The 19,618-nt window shown below is 42.7% G+C and overlaps 1 protein-coding gene across 1 annotated transcript in view; it reads right to left on the bottom strand.

Annotated features, from left to right (window-relative positions):
* The window catches only part of LOC110472354 (alpha-2-macroglobulin-like protein 1), a 42,071-nt gene extending 22,464 nt beyond the window's left edge, over positions 1-19,607 (bottom strand). The window contains exon 1 of the mRNA XM_085574127.1: positions 26-19,607. Coding sequence (XP_085430253.1) covers positions 26-84 — 59 coding nt within the window. The 5' untranslated portion in view covers positions 85-19,607. The remainder of the gene's footprint in view (positions 1-25) is intronic.
* Between the last annotated feature and the right edge of the window lie 11 nt (positions 19,608-19,618).

Genomic DNA, 19,618 nt, shown 5'->3' with positions numbered 1-19,618 from the left:
GAAGTAGAAGTTCAGCATCACTCACAGTTGGTGAGAAGCAGCTGCAGCATAGAACAGAAGGCTCAGGAGGATGGCTATCCTCATCCTGGGAGTTCTTCCTGCCCAGTCTCAAATGGTTCTCTTCCTCTGAAATTTCTGAGGCTGTTTATAGGGGAGGTAATTTCTTTCTATCACAGTCTAAATGAAGAGGTGGGATGTGGGGAGGAGCCAGCCTCTCCCAACCTCTCCTTCTCTCCCAAGGTTCCACACAGCAGCTGTAAGGATAAGTTGTACTGTGCCTAGTGTCCCTTAGCCAATAGCAGCCACTTTGGCTGCCAGCCACCAGTTCAGAACATCCCCTCCTGCAAGGCTGCCATGGAGACACCTGACCAAATGAACCTCTCACAGCAAAAAAACAGTGAGAACTTTGCTGATCAGTGACCCAGGCCAGGTCCTGATCACTTGTCACTTGCATCCCTTTGTTTCAGCTGGAGATGGATTGCTGCTGTGCAGCCTGCAGCAAGAGCTGCCCCCTGCACATGGTGGTGTCCTCATCCAGGACGGAGCTCAGGAGCTCTGGATCAGAGTAGGGGGGTGTGGATCTCCTCAGGCTGTCTGGCTTGAGAATGGAGCAAATCCTTCCATGTATGGAAGGAAGTGCTGCAGCAGCACTGCCACCAGCCATCAACTGCTCACGAGCTTTGCTTTTTCCTTCCCTGCACACCACAAGGAAAATGGAAACAAATACTGGCCCACAGAGGCCTCCACCAGCACCCTACAACACCCATTAGTCATGGCACCATCTGCAAGGAGGGGGCCTCAGGAACAGCTTCCAGTTCTTTATTGTTCTGAAAGGTCTGGCATCCAGGGATACAGAGATACAGTGATCCAGCCTTTTGGTTCTGCTTTTGAACCTGAGGGTCAGGTTAAATCTCATAAATTAAATATGTGGGACATTTTGTAAGCACTGATGGCAGCCTGTACAGTGGGTAGTTAGTTGTCCTAGTTAACCAGTTTGGCCTCCAGAAAAGCACAGTCACCACATAAAGTGCCTGCTGTGAGCAGTCCACAAACTACATCTGAGCCTTGTGTGAGACACATTAGTTAGCCTGAGATGAGATGTACAAGGGACTGTCCTGATAATACAGAGAGCTACAGTTCTGTGCCTGGAAATATTTCCCAGAGCTGTTTAATAGTGCCAATGCAGCCTAAGCTTTCCATACCTGCATCCCAATGTGATGTTATTCAAGCAGTCAATTGGGATATCTTCACCTGGCAAAAACAGCAGGATGCACAGATATGTCCAGCTAACTCAGGAGCCCTGCTCCCAAGGCTCTCCATAGTCTGCTCCCAGACGGAGTTGGGAAGACTGGCACACACCATAAGGGCTGCACATTATGTACAGGATGTTAGTGCTAGCTAGTATTGCCTTTGTCTCAAGTGAACAGTTGATTGAGATAACTGGCCAGAGGCTGATAAAAGTAAACTCTGTGTTGGTCTAAATCACTGTTAGGCTCCTTGACAAGGGAGACTAGACACCTTTTATTTTGATGAACACATTCTCCCCATTCTTGTCTCTCTGTGTCCTTCTCAAAGAAAGAGGTCACATTCACATTCCTGAGAGTGGCAATCACAGAATGGTTCAGATTGGAAGGGACCACCATGGGTCATCTGGTCTGACCTCCACGCTACAGCTGATTCCTCCCAGGGCACATCTAGTCAGTTGTTAACTATCTCCACTGACGGAAACTCCAGAACCTCTCTGGGGAATCTGTTCCAGTGCTCAGTCACCTGCACAGTCAAGAAGTTCTTCCTCATATTCATGTGGAATTTCCTGTGCATCAGTTTCTGCCCATTGCCTCTTTTCCTATTGCTTAGCACTACAGAAAAGAGTCTGCCAGGCAAACTTACAAATTTTTTGTCTAAAACCAGATTTTCCTACAAAAAGCATAAGCCAGATCTATCACAAATCACAGCCAGAGAAGTCCAGATGCTGGCAGATTTCTGGCAGGAGCTGCATGCACTGGGGCCAGCACTGGGGAGATCTCTCTGACCCTGTCCCACCATGCCCTCCTACCATGTTTGCCCAGGTGTGCTCTCTATTCCTTGTTTAGCTTTGGCAAACCTGGGTTTTGGTCACATGAGCATACATTTGAAGGATTTGCATCAAAGGCAGTGACTGACAGCTGCACAGGTGTCACAAACCCAGACAAAGTCTCTGCAACAGAGAAAGCAAAGCAAGGTTGCGCAGCCTTTCTAGTTCTTCATTTTCTTTCTCTAGATGGACTCAAATAAGGCCTTTTTGATAGAAGTATTAGGCCAAGATTCCCATGGGGAATAAGGGATCTATTCCTCCTGAAAACACACTTCAGCTGGAACAAAGGACATAGTCCATACTGGTAGTGCAAAACCATATAGAAACAGCTTCTCCACAGCTAAAACCTGAATCAAAAACTGGAAAGGAAGAAGTCTTAGTAATACATATGATAAATTGATAACATTGCCCATGGTTCAGAATGAGGAAAAGGACCTCGGAAATCACTCCTATGTTCTAATATCTTTGAAGAAAATAAAAAGGCAGTGGTCTCAATGAACTGCATGAGAAGAGTACCAGAGAAGTACCGATGTCTGCAGAGCACTTTGATAGGAGACTGTGAGAGGAGAGGAAGTCTTCACATTCTTTGAAGAATCATATCTGCTGGAGAGTCTGTAGTGCAGAGTAATTCATCAAAGCAACTGAGTCACTCTTCATGCTCCTCTAGATGCTTATCACCAACATCATACAGGCCTTTGGCCTCCTCTGTTGTTCCCTTCTTTCCAATCACAAATTTCATGCTCCTAATCACTGACATTCCCAACTCACCCCTTACACACACACATGCACATGCTCACTCCATAATTGCTGTGTAGCATTTTCAAAGACAATGAGATTTGTTATCTTTGTGTTCTGATAGTGAAGTAAACTTTTGCATTAAGGATATTTCATAGTTCATGTAAGGTTCATAAAAATCTGCCAGGCCTTAGTGTTTCTGCAAACTGACTAGCATCCATAACACAATGAAATCCCTTTAAAGAATCTCTCCATAATGGCAAGGTAGACTGCTGCACCCTCTTTCTGCTGCCTCAACAGCAGATTTGTTCATCGCACCAAAACCAAGCAAGGAATTGAGAACACACCTGGACAAACACAGCAGAAGGAGCAGGAGCTGACTGGGTCAGAAAGCTTGAAGGCAACACAGTATAAACTGTTCTATGCCTTTCTCAATGTTTGGCCCCTATACTAAAATCATTCAAAGAACTGCAAATCTCTTTACTTTTCTTTTATTTTTCTTTTTTTTTTTCTTTTCTACCCAGCTTTTAGACTGTAGGCTTTAATTTCTTTAGTTGGCATTCAGTTTGAGCAAATTTCAAAATGATGCCCAGGGAATTTTGGAAACTGTCATAAAAAGGTGCTCAAACTACAGGCAAAGCACAATTTCTCTTCAAAGGACGCATGTGCACCCTGAGACCCACAACTTTGTATACTTCTCACAAAAGGTAGCAGTAACTAGAGCACCAGCTAACACTCAGAAAATCCACACATGCCATTGAAAGAGTCTATTCCCTTCTGAACCTTCTTGGCCCAGCATCAAACCCCTGGCTCTTGCTTCACCTCTCTTAATCACCCCACCAAAAGGAGGAAATCTCAGCAGCACACCGGGCATGGTGACTTCTCTTAACCACAACATCCTGACTTGTTAATTCAAATCTGGTCATCAAGTAGATAAGCATTCATAGAAGTTGAATACTGTTTAGAAATAGATAAATTGGCTCAGCCAAGCCTACAACATTTCCAGATCTTAACACAGTGGCTTAGGAAGCATGTCTAGTCTTAACAAAGAATGAAAACCCAAACCCAAGCTAGTGGTAAAGTCTGGGGTCCTATATAAAGCAAGTTCCACCTTGAAAAACCATGGTGGGAGATTTAACTACTTGTAATGTATTTGTAGGAACATTTGTCAGGTCTCTTGCTAGATTCTTAATTTTGGCCAAGCTGCTTACTTTCTCTGTTGACTGACAACTTTGATTACATCCAATGAACTCCCCAGTGAAAAACCTAACAAAATTCATGTTCTACGGGAATAGTTCTAGCAAACTGACCTAAGACATTGCAGAGAAGAGACCAGACTCCAGGATAAAGGCCTACAGGACTTAAAAAAAACAAAAAAGCAATTTTACAGGCTCAGGTTCAGGCCTTAGAACCAGTTTTCCATGTCCACTTGCATTATTCACTACCCAGGTCTAGTGACACCCCACCTGGAGTGCTCCATCCAGTTCTGGGGACACTGGTACAAGAATGACATTCACCTCCTGGTGCAAGTCCAGAGGAGGCCACCAAGTTGATCAGAGGGCTGGAGCTCCTCTCCCATGAAGACAGGCTGAGAGAGTTGGGGTTGTTCAGCCTGGGAAAGAGAGGCTCCAGAGAGACCTTAGAGCAGCCTCCCAGTACCGAACTGTAACTTATAAGAAAGGTGGAGAGAGACTTTTTAGCAGGGCCTGGAGTGACAGCACAAGGGGCAAAATTTTAAACTGAAAGAGGGTAGATTTAGTCTGAATATAAGGAATAAATTATTTACCATGAGGGGGTTGAGGCACTGTTTTGTTTTAGAATACAGTCAAGCAATTACAGTAAAAAACTTAATAAAGCCCTATACATTTACTACAATGTCTTAAAGGCAGACTATTGAGTAAGCAAAAGTCAGTGGGGAATGTCCAGAAAACACTTTATGAAAGTGTTCAGCCAGTTTTTAACAAGGGAGCTCTGTTCATGCCTCCACAGAATATTTCCTCTTTTTTTTCCTGTTTATTCACCTGGTTCAAAGTACTGACTAGTTTATTCAAATTGAAAAAGCCTTTGGGGACTGCAAAAGCATGGAAATTTCTTTTGCCCTCCGTATCTGCAAATAGGAACTAGTTGTGAGGAGCTAAGCTCTATGATTTCTGAAACACTGAGGAACACATTGACCACAAAAAGAGAGAGGAAAAAAATCAATCAGTTAATTATTTTTTGAGAGATAAATCTTACCTTGTTTAAATTGAATCCATGTAAATGTCAATTATGTTTAGACAAGCTTACTTTCAGTGAATCCAAAACATCTGAGGAAGCTTTACTTAATAATGAATTTTAGGTGCTGAGGGATTTGTGCAGTAATTGAAGTCTAGATTCCATTAAGCTGTACAGGAATGAGTTGTGGAATGAAAAAAAATATATTTATCTCATTATATTCTTGTCATGAAAAACTACAAAAAGTGAATGCTCTAAAACATTAACCTAGCAGGGTTGATCAAACATGCACAGCCACAGCACACATTTTTGGATAGCAAAAATAGATTTTAAAGGCAATGTTGACAATATTTGTTCAGTGTGTACTGGTTAGCAGCTCCAGAGAAGATAAAATTGATTAAATAAAGGCTTCTTATTTGCTCATTGAAATCAATTTAATCAAACAATTTACAGCACTTCAGTTGGCATCAGTTGACCTCGGAAACATTGCAGTTGTGACTCCAGTTCTTCTTCCAGCACTGAGACCTGCTGTCTGTTGGTGAGGGGCTGGGAACAGAGTAAGAAGAGGAAAGAGGGATGGAGAGAGAGAACTTCAGAGCTAGGGCAAAGGAGGAAGCCAGATCTAACCAGCCAGATCTAACACTATTCCCCCCAGCAGAGTCCTTCTCCAGCCCACCAAGCACTTCCTTCCTCAGTTATGCCCTCTAATTCTGAGGTGTTCCTGCGTTCAAAAGGATGCAGTGCCCTTCACTTCAGAAGCAGATTTCCATACTTCCAACATCCTTCTCAAGGTCAAGGAGTCTCTGAAGATCCACAACAAGCCTGTGTTTCCCACTGCCTGGAAAAGAAATGCAGTGCATGTCCAATTGAAAACTCCCCTCTCTGAAAATCTTTCCCATTCCTTTATCTTCTATTAATGCCATGAAAAATACAATGAGATCAGACAGCAAGAAGTGCAGCAGTGGAGAAATGCCCCTGGGGATACCTAAACAATGAGTGCAAAGGTCACAGCTAGTTACTATGCCTGGAAGAAGAGGAGAACCAACAGCACAAAGGGGTGGAGAGATGCTGTGGAATAGGACGACAGCTGACTGCATCCAGCGACCACCTCCAGGGCTGTCTGAGCTAAGCACAGAGCACAAAACCTGCAGCCAAGAGTGCTTTTGCCATTGCCCACAGCATCTTGGCTTTGGCCACCACTGCCTCATGCACAATTCCCCCTCCCACTTCTCCCAGAGAAGAAGTGATCCACAGGGTCAGGATCACAATCCATCCAAGGCCCCTGCTCCAGCACAGGCCAGCATTCAAAGCACACCCCTGGCTTTGAGGTTTCTCCTGGGGTGCTGCACCATGGCTGCAGGTGTAAATAGCCCCTCTGACAGTATGTCCCCAGCTCATACACATGATTCCTATGTGCAAACTCCTCTTGAAAAGAAAATTGAAGAAAAGATAGACAGCCAGCCAGCTATGCAGAGAGAACATGACTTACTGTGAGATTCATCTTGGCCATCCTTAAGCAGGTACATCTGAACTAATTCTTTAGGCCTTCTGTGACACTATGGCACTGACTAGTGTAGCTATTCCTTGTAGGGAAAAACCCGTGGCAAGTGGAATGAGAGGAGGAGGCTTCCACTATCCTCTCCATCTGTTTCTAGCTTGCAAAGAACAAGAAAGAGATGGTGAAACTGGAGAGGGAAAATTGTATCTACTCGAGTAGTTCTATCAAAAGTTTCTCAGCCCAAGACTGCCTAGCAGCTTTTCAAAACCCCTGCTACAGTCCCCCCAGAAAAGTTGTACTCAATCACAAAAATGTCCAGCTTCTCCCTCCTTAAGGTGTTTTGGCTGCACTACCCATGGGGGAAAAATACCTCACAACTGCTCTTTGTTGTTCCCATATCACATTGTTATGTGTAGTAGATATAATTCGCACCATTTCTAGTATGATATATGTGGTATTGAATATTTGTTAGAGTATACACGTTTGTATTAGGAGTCCCCCCCACCCTCGCAGGCGATACCTGGTGTATATTAGAACCCGATTTACACGTAAAAGGATGTGGCTCTCTGGAGATGGCCGTACCTGAAGCGATACAGGAACGCCCAGGCGCTGATCATTGTGTGAACGACCCGAGATGGATATCATGGAAATCCTCGGGCAGATCCATGTGAATGCAGCGTTCCCGTAAACTTCAGCAAGGGATTCACCAACTCCAAACATCGAATTGCTCTACCTCGTCGCCAAGAAAAGAAATCTCATCAAACTATGGGACTCTGAATAGAAGAAAGGACTGATTGCCGAAATCCTGGCCTCAGGCAGAATTTTCCCTATAAAAACCGCGTGTGCCAGGATGGAAGTATGTGGACTTAGAGGGAAACCTCTGCTGAGGCTGACTTCTTGTTGCACACCCAATGCAGACCCTCAGCTCTGTTCTTTCCTTGTGGGTGGCTAGATAGAATTTGGTTGCAAAATAAGTATTTTATTTTTTTCATTTTAATTTGGCTGGACACATTTTCATTTATAACAGCATTATATCCAACTATGTACACCCACCTACCATATCCCCAGCCTCCTAAATGAAGAATAATACGTGAACACTCAAACCAAGCTGCCAGCCTCCTTCCCTTCCTCTTCCCATGGTATTCCCTGTGCCTTTGCTATGCTTTTGCCCATCAGACCTTTTATCCAACACCTACCTGAGGTAGGAAAAATTCCTGAATATTACCAGGTAGGTGCTCTCAGTAGACCAAGCTCTGTCTAAAATTCAACAGCACAGTAAAACAACTTCTGTGCTATGGCTGCTGTTCCCAGTGAGCCTGAAGTGGCAGAAGATCGCAGGTATGGGGTTTGATAGCTCATTTATGTGAGATTTAACAGACAGACAAAGGCACTGATTGTCTCACCTAGGAAACATGGTTACAAAACACACAGAGCACAATGTCCTGGGATCTCTCCCAGAGGCCTTGATTAGAGGGAAATCAGATTGTCACCAGGAGTCAATTCGATCTGGCCTTACAGCTCCGACTTCTCACTATGCCAGTGTGATGCTGGAGCAGCCAGGGCACAATCCGAGTTTTTGTCACTGCTAGAGCCCGCATGGGGCAGGTGGGACAGACTGAAACCTTTTCAGATGCTAATCGCTCCACAATGACAGCAAGATAACAGGGAAAGGAAAGAGTAAACAGTTAAGCAGCTGGATGCACAGCTCCTTAGCCAGAGGAAAGCAGCTACTGGAATGAGGCTGTTCAAAGGGGAGGCTGCAAAAAGTTGAGAGAGAACAATGGAAACAATTCTCCACTGCTCAGAATGAGCCTTTTCTGAAGAATATCTACAGATTTAAATTTTGGAGGGTCTACTGCTTGCTGAGATTCGGATTGTAAAAGTAAAATTAGGTTTTATTGAGGCATGCAGGTTATTTTCTATTCATCTGCCTTCTAGTGGGTGTTACTGTAGCCTGGAAGCTCCAGGATTCTACCAAAAGTTGCTTATATCCCTCTTTTTGCATGCTGAATGTACACATATGCCTAGATCTATGATTTCCTTTGCGGCTTTTTTTAAGTCTTCTTGCATATTTGCACAGCACTGTAACCTTGAACTACCACTACTGCAATTTTCCAGTCACAAATATTTGGAAATCAAGATGTTGTGGGAGTTAATAACAGGGAAGCTCTTCTTTCAACACACTTCAGCCACAGCTAATGAACTAAGGAACACAAGTTTCAGAAATAAGTTATATTTTTATGTATTGATAAATCCATACCAGCATATTCTGATTTTTCCTGTTCTTGCATGAGGTAGAGTGATTTCTGGGAAGCACCTCAAGAACCATGGGAAGAGTTTGAGAAAGTTCTTAACCTCATTGCAAGGCTGACAGACACAGTTCCCACCAGCAGTTGGATGTCGGTTTGTTTTTGTTTTTTAAAAAAGCTTGCAAATATAGATACGAGACTTTCTCCTTATTTTTTAACTACTACTGCCTGATTCTCTCAGCTAAACAAAACTGGACTCTCTGAAAATGGTTCTACTCTTTTCACTGGCACCCTAATTCCATACTGTGTTCCCAGTGTGTCTCCAGGCATTTTGTAAAATACCAAGAATGTCTGTCCAGCCTAAATGATCTCTTTTGTATCAACTTGCGTCTAGGGACATGGCATTCAGGCCCTTAGGACATTAGAGTTTCCATGAAGCCACATTTCACTATTTAATCTATTTTAACATGCAAGCAGCTCTGGCAGAACTGCCTGAGGATTTCCAGTTTAAAGAGAGGCAGGACAGTGAAAAACACAAAGTCAAAAAGGCCAGAGAGGGGCAGATAAAGTTTATACCTTTTTACAACACATTTTGTTTGCCTTGACATGATTTTACCTTCAGAAAAAGACCGTGAATTTCAAAACAGGAAAGCAGAATCATAACCTAGAGACTACATGAAAGTTGCTAAGATCAAGGCAGCAGAAAAATGTTTACAGTAAAGCTGAACAGGCAGAGTAGGTAAAGCTGAAGGGTGATGGCAAATTCAGGCTGAATGTAAAGAAATCCTATTTAGCAATAGGACTTTTCAGCAATACTGTAAGAGCAATAAAAGCCATTAAGAAAACTGCCCCTTCATTATTTGAGGAGATCCTATCCTGAAGTTTTTTTAAAAACATTTGCATTGAAGTATTTTATGACAGGTCCCCAAGACCACATGCCACGAGCAATAGATGGGATGTTTTGCTTAGCATCTCTTTGCATGTCTTTTCCCCTGAGCTGCCTTTTCTCATTCTCTGTTGTTTTGTCCTTTGCCTTCTCTGCCTCTACTTCAGATCTCCTTAGAAGACAAACCTAGCAGGCAACAGGTGGAATAAAGTTTCTGACAAACTGGGATTCCAAGAAACCTCCACCGAGCACTTTTTACCTCATATTTTAAGGCAAGAGTCCCACAATGACTGCAAATAAATTCTGGGAACTTGATATCAATTTCCCAGGGCTGTTCCAGCATACTGAGGGAACTATGGACATCTTGTCTTAGATGTTCAGTCCCCAGCATCTCCAGGTGGTCTTTGCTCTGAAACTCTGTTCACAGCCACTATAATGGCCACAGGAGAGGGTGGAAAGTGCTTAAACTATTGGCTATTTGCATTGAACACCTTATCTCCATGAAGTAAAACACCCAGAAACAGGAGGAAAAAAGGACCCACAGACCCTTTTGAGAGCATTCATACACACTTTGCTGTCATCAGTCATAGGTACAAGACACAGAGTTTCACTGCTGACATGGTACTTGTAACTGGCATCACTGTCTAGACATCTCTTATGATGTCTAAAAGCTGCATGTTCCTATGGACAAGTAATTTCTTGAGTACTTTCCTTAATTCAGAGAACCTAAGTCTATTGCTTTTCATTCAAGACTTTGCCTGGAACTTACTATTGATAATTTTACAGTTTAATTTCAGTTGGGATTTAGAAACTACAAAGGCATGTTCAGAAATTGCAGACAACAGATTTGGAAGACAGCTCTGAAGGCAAAGCACTTCTCTGCCTCAAAGCAAAATGAGATCAGCTGCAGACAAATAATGAGATGTTGAATCAATTAACAAGAACAAAAGATGTTTTTGAAGTCAAACAACAACATCAGATAATAAAAATCAAGGGAACATTTTACTATAGAAATCTTTACTGGGCTTTTAGAATCCTCTTTCTCCTTGTCTATGGCCTAAGCAAAATTCCTGGCACTTGGAATTTCAGCCCAGAGCTGGGCTCCACTCAAATACTGAAATGTGGATAATCAGGAACTGTTGGGCAGTTTGCTCCCTAGGAAACATCTGCTTTCCGGAGTAAAGGAATGTCCCTAATAGAGTCGTGCCTTGCAGGCAAACATGCCCTCTTCACATGAGGGCTGAGCAGTTACTGTTTCAGAAGGGATTAACTAAGGAGATTCCATGATTGTGGCAGCAACTTTAACTTGTGGGCAAACTTGGGGTTCATTCCATGTGTGCAAAACCATAGGGTGTGTTTGCACAAATGTAGACCATGCCAAACCTATTTCTTACACAGGGCAGAAATTACTTGAGAATCCAGGTTAACTCTAAGCAAAACTGTAGCACCTCATTAAGGTTCCTTCTCTTCACTGTAGCCAGCTGGCTTCAGCTGCAGTTACTAGTCCAGGGTCACAGTCTCCAGGGCTGCATTTTTCTTGCACCAAACACTTTGAAATCTTCTGCCACAAAGTGCAGGCTTTCCCAGGTATGAAGGTAGGGAACTGTAACATTGAATTTCAACATCCTTCCTTATACCTGGCTCACGTTGCAACTGCAGGTTGGAAACAAGCACAGGCTCACTCAGAATGTGCTGGAGTTTAAGAAGTTGCTGAAGCCCCTCTGCTAGTGCTGACTAACCCACCACATGTACCATCCCCACACAGCAGCTTGGCAAATTCCTTGTTAACACTCCAAAAGCGAGGACAGATGAAGCTTCAACAGCAAGAAGCAAATGCCTTTGTTGAGGCAGGTATTGGCCTTGTCTGCCCAAAACCTTCACTTCCTTCTCTGCATTACCACTCAGTGAGTGAAAGACAGATGATGCTCAGCTGCAGAAGTGTCAAAAGCAGCACCAAGAGGCACACAAAAGGGGTGGATGACTGCAGGACAGCCTGCAAGCAGTGACTGCGAATTGGCAGACTTGGTCACAGAACTCTCCAAGAACCAGAACCAGCAGGACTGAGACTACAGGGAAAGGAAGGAAATAAATTATTGGGAAGTTTCTACATATAGCCAGAAGCCAAGAAAGAGAAAACCATTCAAAGGTGGGGGACAAGGAGCTCTTAGCCTAGAAACCAGTGGGAACAGGGAAACAATCATGTTGAACCACCTTTATGTTCAGCTACCACTTCTCAAGCACCTGCAGATACATAGAAGCTGCACACACACAGCAGCTTAGAAATATTTCTGCATTGAGGATAATGTGTACTCAATATACTTTTGCGTCCCACTCCCAAGCAGCAAGGAGTAGAATAACCCTTTCTGTCTACACTTAATTTCTTATTTTTCTAGAATGTTAAAGTCACAGGCAAAGTACAAGAAGATGTGTCATGGGATTTTCACTTGCCAAAAAACAGTAATAGATCAGTAAGTCTTGGAATTCAAAAACAAACTTTTTTTTTTTTTTTGTGGATCCCACTTAACCTGGTCCCTGGACCCCCCAGCCTGGGAGTTCACCTGAATACTACCCTCCCTACAACTAGCAGGTAATGCTTGCAGCAGCTCTGGAAATTGCTTAGGAGACCATGCAGTGGAAGATTCTGCTTGTTTATGGAATAAGCTATTCCAGCTGGATGTGTCTGCTGGCCTTTGATCCAAATGTTCTGTGCTGTCATAAGAGGGTATAATCAAAGAACCTGCTAAGGGATCTCATTTTGTTTGAGTCTGAGAATGTCAGTTCACAACAGTGTGACAGTTTTGCTTAGTTTCAGAATGATTAGGCTCATTGGGAAAAAACCCAACTACACAGAAACTTAAAAGCAAGAGCATTCCTAAGTCTTGATCATCATAAAAGTCTGGCACCATCTTTAGATAAATATGGTAATATGTTTTGTGGTTCTGAATGGAATACTTTGGAAACTTTGACAGTTTGTCTTTGCAAGCTGAAATAATAACCACTAAAAATTCATCTTTGTTAATAAATAATAGACTGAAGAAGAAAACAGTGGTTCAAACAGTTGTTTTGTGAAGGGTTGAAAGACCTGAAGTGCTACAGGGACAAAATCTTCCTGGCTTGGTCTGAGACACTGGATTTTTATTGCATGGATAAGTAACAGGCAGATATTGCTATTGAATGTAAGTCTCTCCTACCATAAAATAAGTTCTAACAATGATAAACACTCTGATGCAACTGAATGTGAAGATTGTCTAAAGCACTTTCTTTTTCAGCTTTGAAAAACATTTCCATTTAACAGTTCTGGCACAGAAGAGCTTTGCTGTGCCATTGTCTAGGTATCTGTAAAACAATCTTGTTTTCACAATGGCCCTCAGAAATACTATACACTATCAGCTGAGGGAATACCAGTCTTGATGGCACAGTAATTCTGAATTCTGCACCACACTATCATTGTGAGCAGCAGTAATGAATTCTGGTGACTGAGCACTGTCTTCTCTACTCTTTCCCTGAACCCCACTTACACTGAGAGGTGCTGTGTAACAGCTAAGGAAATCTCTGAATTACTGCTATTGCTATTGATCTATTCTGTTCTGAACAAAAGGAAGACAATCTGCATTGTCTTTGGTCAGAAGAAGGCCCACCTTGGAGGAGATAAATAGCTATGGAATACCCAGGGGACTATAGGAGCTTTAGGATCAAAATGCACCTGAAGAGATCATTCCTGTGTGAAATACACAGGCTGTCTTGCTTAGATGGTCTGCCAACAGCTTGCCCTCCCTGTAGAGACAGTGAATTGACAGTGAATTTACTGGATCTACGATATTCAGAACTTAAAACACATTAGCTCTCTAACTTAAATAGTTTCATTCCCTATGCTTGCTTAATGCAGTCAGATAGTCCAGGCTCTTACACACAGTGCTTTTTTTTCCAGAGAGCAGCAACAAAAGCAGTGTGGGCAGCAGGTTGAGGGAGTAGATTCTCCCTCTCTACTCCATTCTTATGAAACCACTCCTGGAGTGCTGCATCCATCTCTCATACCCCCAGCATAAGAAGGATGTGGACCTGTTGTCCAGAGTCCAGAGAAGGCCACAAAGTTGATCAGGGTCTTGAGAGCCTCTGCTGTGAAGACAAGCCAAGAGAGTTTGGATTGTTCAGCCTGGAGAAGGCTCCAGAGAGACCTTAGAGCCCCTTCCAGTACCTAGTGGTGCTACAGGAGAGCTGGAGAGGGACTTTTCACAAGTGATAGCATGCAGTGACAGCTCGAGGGGGAATGGCTTTAAACAGAAAGAGATACAGTTTAGATCAGATATTATGAAGAAATTATTTACTGTGAGGGTGGTGAGACACTGGAAAAGAGCCAAAGTTTTAAACTGAAAGAGGGTAGATTTAGATTGGACATAAGGAATAAAATCTTTATGATGAGAGACAAGCTTAAATGTTTCTCGGGATTATGAGAAAATAGTAGCTTCAGAAGCCTGGTTTTGAAGAAAAACATCAGCAGTATTAACTCCACACCAGCAGAGGGAAACACAGCCTCAAGAAAATGAACTCACCCTCTTGGGAGACGTTTTTCACCCATCACATCCACTGAAATTGACTGATTTAGCCAGGGATAAATTAAACTGTGACGCAGTAGGACATGCTTTCTTGTTTCCTGCATTTACTATTTACACCAACAGAAATAAGTAAAAGAGATCTCTGCTTTAAGATTTATCTGTTAATATGTGCTTCAGACATCTTGGGCTTGATTTTTTCCATGTTTGTGTTTCCTACTCTCCATTAAGTTAATGGGTCCAAAGTGCACTTGGCAAAATAAGATCCAAGTCCAGCACAGTTAAAAGTGACTTACAAATGTTGGAATTCACCTCTTTCACCTCAGAAGATGCCATCCAAACACCAGTCCTTGGTAGGTGCCTGTGACAAAACCACGCCTGCAAACAGACACAATTGGCAGCTCTTCTGACACGCCAGTGAGAAAAACAAACCTTGCTGGCCCACACCCTCTCCACGCAAAAGACAAGCGCAGGGTTAGGACAGGTTTTATCAGAAGTTCAGTGACAGAGGAGCATTGCTGCCCTGAGGAGGTGTATCCAAAACCCTGGGATGGTTTCCAAAACCAATGGGGAAGATAGGAATTGTAGAAAAAGCTTCCAAGAGTAGGATTGCATATAAGCATGAATATTACCTCTCTGAAAGCTTCACCATTCTGGGCTCACAACAGCTGCTTCCAAATTCCTCTGAACCAACTTGCTTCTCATCCTCACTGTTCCAGCTCCTAAGGGTTACATCTGTTAAAGGACACTTCCAAAAACAAGTAATTAAAAGATGCTGAACTCCTCCAGGCAACCAAAGTAACACATTATGACCTGTTTGCCAAGTCTACACAAACAAAACAATGCACCACAGTGCATTGCAGGGACACTGAAAGCAGTGACATTAAATACCAATCACGTGGGCTAAAGGAAAGAGATGGAAATTTAATCAAAAGTTGATGGCTATGACTAGTAATTTTGCGGGACTTGGATGCCTTAAAACATGTTCAAAAATGGGTCTGCAGTGTCTTCAATGCTAAATTCCTGAGGCTGAATCCTTACTTTTGTTGCTGGCATCTTCAGCTGCATGTAGCTCACTGTGGGTTTCCTTTGTGACAAAGAAAACTGCACCTAAGCCTAGGCAGGTGAGTCCCTGCTGCCCTTCCTGCCAGAGCACAGTTGCTCAAGAACAAACATTTCTACCTGGAAATGCGGTGTGACTCTGGCAGTAATTCCCTACAGGAAGGTGAAAAACGGGATGCATGCAAAGAATAGTGGCCAGCCAACAGACAGAATCTTGGTTGTTTTTCATCTCTTTCCATCCAGTGGACTCTACAGCATAATGGATAGCTGTCACTGCACCACAGATGAGTTACAACTCATAGCTACTGACATGCTCCTTTCCGTATCCTGTCACATTTGTCATCTGCTTTGGCTATTTGCCTTCCAGAGTAGGCTCATCTTTGGTACAGGCTGTAGTAACACATCCTGAATGCCAGCTTCATCTCAATGAGTAACTAAACTTCCGATGAAACACAGCTAATTCAGATGGTGAAAAAAACAGCAAGGGCTCCACACCAGTGATGCAAAACTGCCTTGCACAAAGGGACAATAACCACAACCCGCAAAACTGAGCAGAAAAATGTAATTCTGTGCCTCAACCTCATCCTTTCAGGTGAAGTAACAGATACACAGGTATCTTTAAAACAATGGCCAATCTCAAGAGCTTAATTTGGTTGCAGGAGAGAAATCTGCAAGTTAAAAACTGTTGACCTTGGAAATAAAAGCAAAAAAGCCTCCTACCAAATCACAATGCAAAAAGGTATCTTAGTAGAGCAATGGGAGGAACAGGAGTAGAGTTTAGAAAGGAAAGCATCATTAGGAACCCATCTTGTCCTTTTGCTTCTACACCAAATAGTCACCTGCAGCTAACCAAGGCTGGACTCCTTTAACGTCTCTCACCCAAAGTGACTCCATGTGAAAACTGATGGTATCAGAACCAAGTGTTATAACAGAAAGTTGCACACATATCCCTAACTATCTAGAAATATCCCTAAAAATCCAGAAATTTAGATACTGAAAACACTTTACTTCCTTCCCTCTACTGGGCCTCCTCTCCTATTTCAAGGGTTGCTTGTTCCAGAGTGAAGTCTCATAACTGGGCTGCAATTCTTCATTTCCATTCACTGCTCAAAAATTCAGCTGTTTTCAAAATACACGAGCTGTTACTAAGATCGGGCTGAGAGATCCCCAATCCAAGATACAAAAGTATTCAGGCTGCAGAGAGCACTTTGCATGATTTTGAGAGTACTTCTTCCTCAGAGTCTTACCTTGCATATAGGACCACAGAAAGCTGTGCAGAGGGATGTTACAGGGAAGATTAAGCAGATATTCTTCCCTGTAATATAGCACTGTCCACAAGTCTGGAAAGAAGGCACTAGAAAAATGTGGAGGTTGTTTTTTTATTTGTCCAAAAGCCCAAGTTCTCCACGCAGCCTCATCCCCACAGAAATGTGACTTCTGGTCCATTAGTGACATCACAGCTGTAAGGGATACTGTCCCTTCCTTCCCTGCTTCCTATATCATACTGTTAGGGACAACTGTTGTTACTGTTCAGGGGCTGAACATGGATGGTTACCAGGAATGCTAGAGAGCAGCCTCCCAATCTTTTCCCTTGGAAGAATCCCTATCACCGTATCCCTATCTTTTTCTCCTGCGTCTTGGGGGCTATGGAGAAGCAGCAGCAGGTTTTTCCCTAGAGACAACTCCAGCAGCTGCTATATATGCCCCCCAGGAAGGAAAAGATGAGCAGAACTAGAAGGAAGACTTTTGCCTTCATCAGAAACCCTCAAAGGTGTAGTTATAAAATACTGAAATTATTTTTTTAATTAAAATGCTGAGAAAAAGATGGAGGTGTACTCCATCTCCGACAGAAACTCTTCCTAATGTGCTTAACATGATTTTGGAGCCCAGTACTACTTACTCAACTCCCTTCCACCAGCTGGGATATTAGATCCAAAGCAGATCAGGGCAAACACTCAGGAGGACCAAGGAGCTTTCCCAAATCTCAGCACCAGGCACATGCAGAGGCCAGCAGCAGTGACCCACTGATGGCTGATCTCCACAACCAGCCCATGTCTAGGCTGAAGTGCCCAAGCCAGGAAGCAGTGCCGGGGTGAGCTTATCAGCCTGTGCTTGTCAGCCTGGCCTGTGCACCACCAGCTAAACTAAGGGGGTCAGTACAGGGGAAAGGAGCACACATGGCAGCCTCTCCCAAGGATCCAACCCTTGAAGCCTTTAGAGGTGACCTGGTCATTGCACTGCATGCTCTCCCTTCTGAACATTACCATCGCAGCAAGGCAGCCTCCAAAGCTGTGTCTGGAAAAATACTGAAGTGATGACAACGTGGGATGAGAGGGTCAGAGAGATGATGATGCAATGTCTGATTCCAAACCTAGATTTTGCAGACCACCTAGAGGTAAATGCACAGTGATAAACCAAGTTGTCTAGACAGAGAAAGAGTGGATTGGAGAAGCAACCAAGGTGATAAGACAAAATATAAGGAAAATGACCCAGAAAAATAAAAGACAGTGGTCAAGACATAGCTGTCTGTTTACATCATGCACAACTGGGAATGCAGTCCAGACAAATTACAGAGGTTTTCCAGATCTAATGCTAAACAAAATTATAACCTCTCTCCAACTCTGGCCTCAATACAAATATACCCCACCCCAAGATCTCATCACACTAAGCAAGGCAGAATTTTACAAGTATTCTATTTCTGTAGCTGGCACAACAGTGCTGAACTATTATTACTCTGTTTTCACTATACAGTACAAGTAATATCAAAATCTTGTATCATGAATATCCAATTACTATTTAATTGTTAAATTAAAAGAAAGATAAGAAAGACAAAGGAAAGCAAAACTTTCACATGACACCAACAGATTCTTGATCACAGCTCTTGAATTTGAGCTTTTAAGTGAGGTACATGAAGAGATGGATTGCATGACCAATCCCTCTCAACAAAGATAAAAGCCAGGACCCTTCTCCTCAGTATTGCAATTTGCTAACTTTCACTCACTGCGACATTTAAACTGAAAGATAAACTTCTTTTAATTTCTGTTTTACTTCTAACACATTTAGGGCTGTGAACTACCAAAAGTAACAGAGCATTTCTCTCACTGAAAAAAAGGAAAACACGCTTTCAGAGTAATACAAAGAATAGTTATCTGTGATAGACACAGAGTAAGGTATATTCTTGGGCTACCATAAGTGCATGTGTGCTTGGGACAAGGATAAGAACATGGTGGGGGCAGTTAAGAGCAGAAAAAAAGACCAGGGGAAAAAAATGAAAAAAGACTACAAAGGCAGGAGGAGCAAACTTGAAACAGCAGAATAGAGAACACTGCTGAACAACCACAAAACAAAATAAGAGAACTGAAATGCATACAGGGCCTGGAAGCAGCTTAGCAAAATGGGATATATGAAACTAAGAAGGAATTTAGAAAGTTCTCAGCTGTTCTACTTTTTAGGCATGAAATATTAAGGCAGAAAAGCACTTAAGGAAGCATGAGCATATGCATCAGCACACAAACAGGCACTGAACCACAAGAGATTAAATGGCCATTACTGTGAAGGAGCAGCCATTTCACCTTCTCACAGAGGTGGCAGAGGAACAGTGTCACACACAGATTTGCAAAAAAATCAACCATAAGCTTCAGCTAATGGAGCAAAGGCATAGCTGCAGACGGGCTACCAGCCACATTCCTAGGTACGTTCACATGTCAATTACTAGAACAAGCATACCAAAAACAGGAATTAAAATTTACATAAAATGAATATCCATGAAAGGAACAGGAAGAAAGTCAAGGATAAGAGGTGTTTAGTGATAATGTACCAACTCAGCATCGTTTCCCCTTTTTTCTTCACTTTTGTAGATTTTGTACGAATTTCAAGCAGGCACCTCATGAAAATGCCATAAGTATGTGTCTAATTCTTTACAGTGCTTCACTAACAACAAATCAAGAGAGCCATGTGCAAGATCTATAACCCATGGTAAGATTAGCTGTCTTCAGAAACAACAGACAGCAAGAATGTACATACCCATGTCTATAACTAGCCTTGCCACTGTGGCTTCAAAATCCAAAGGCATATTATCTCTGGTAGGTTAACCAATTTGCTTCTCTCTTTCTCTAGCAGTCACCAAAGTGACCATGAAGTATAGCATGATCAGTATGGTGACTTCACTTTTAAAACTCAGGAGACTTGTACCCTCAGGGACTTAGGTGAACTTGTAACATGACTGATAAAACCAAATGCCTGATGCTATAGTTTCTAAGGCATTTGGGAAGATTATTCAATATAGTATGTCAATATAAAACATTTAGAACTCTTAGGAATTAAATTCCTGGAGGGAAAAAAAAGAGTTAA

The sequence above is a fragment of the Lonchura striata genome, chromosome 1, assembly GCF_050655825.1.
Source record: "Lonchura striata isolate lonStrDom1 chromosome 1, ASM5065582v1, whole genome shotgun sequence".
Classification (NCBI taxonomy): Eukaryota; Metazoa; Chordata; class Aves; order Passeriformes; family Estrildidae; genus Lonchura; species Lonchura striata.
Note: the sequence above shows the minus strand (reverse complement) of the source record. Positions and strands in the feature narration are given on the sequence as shown.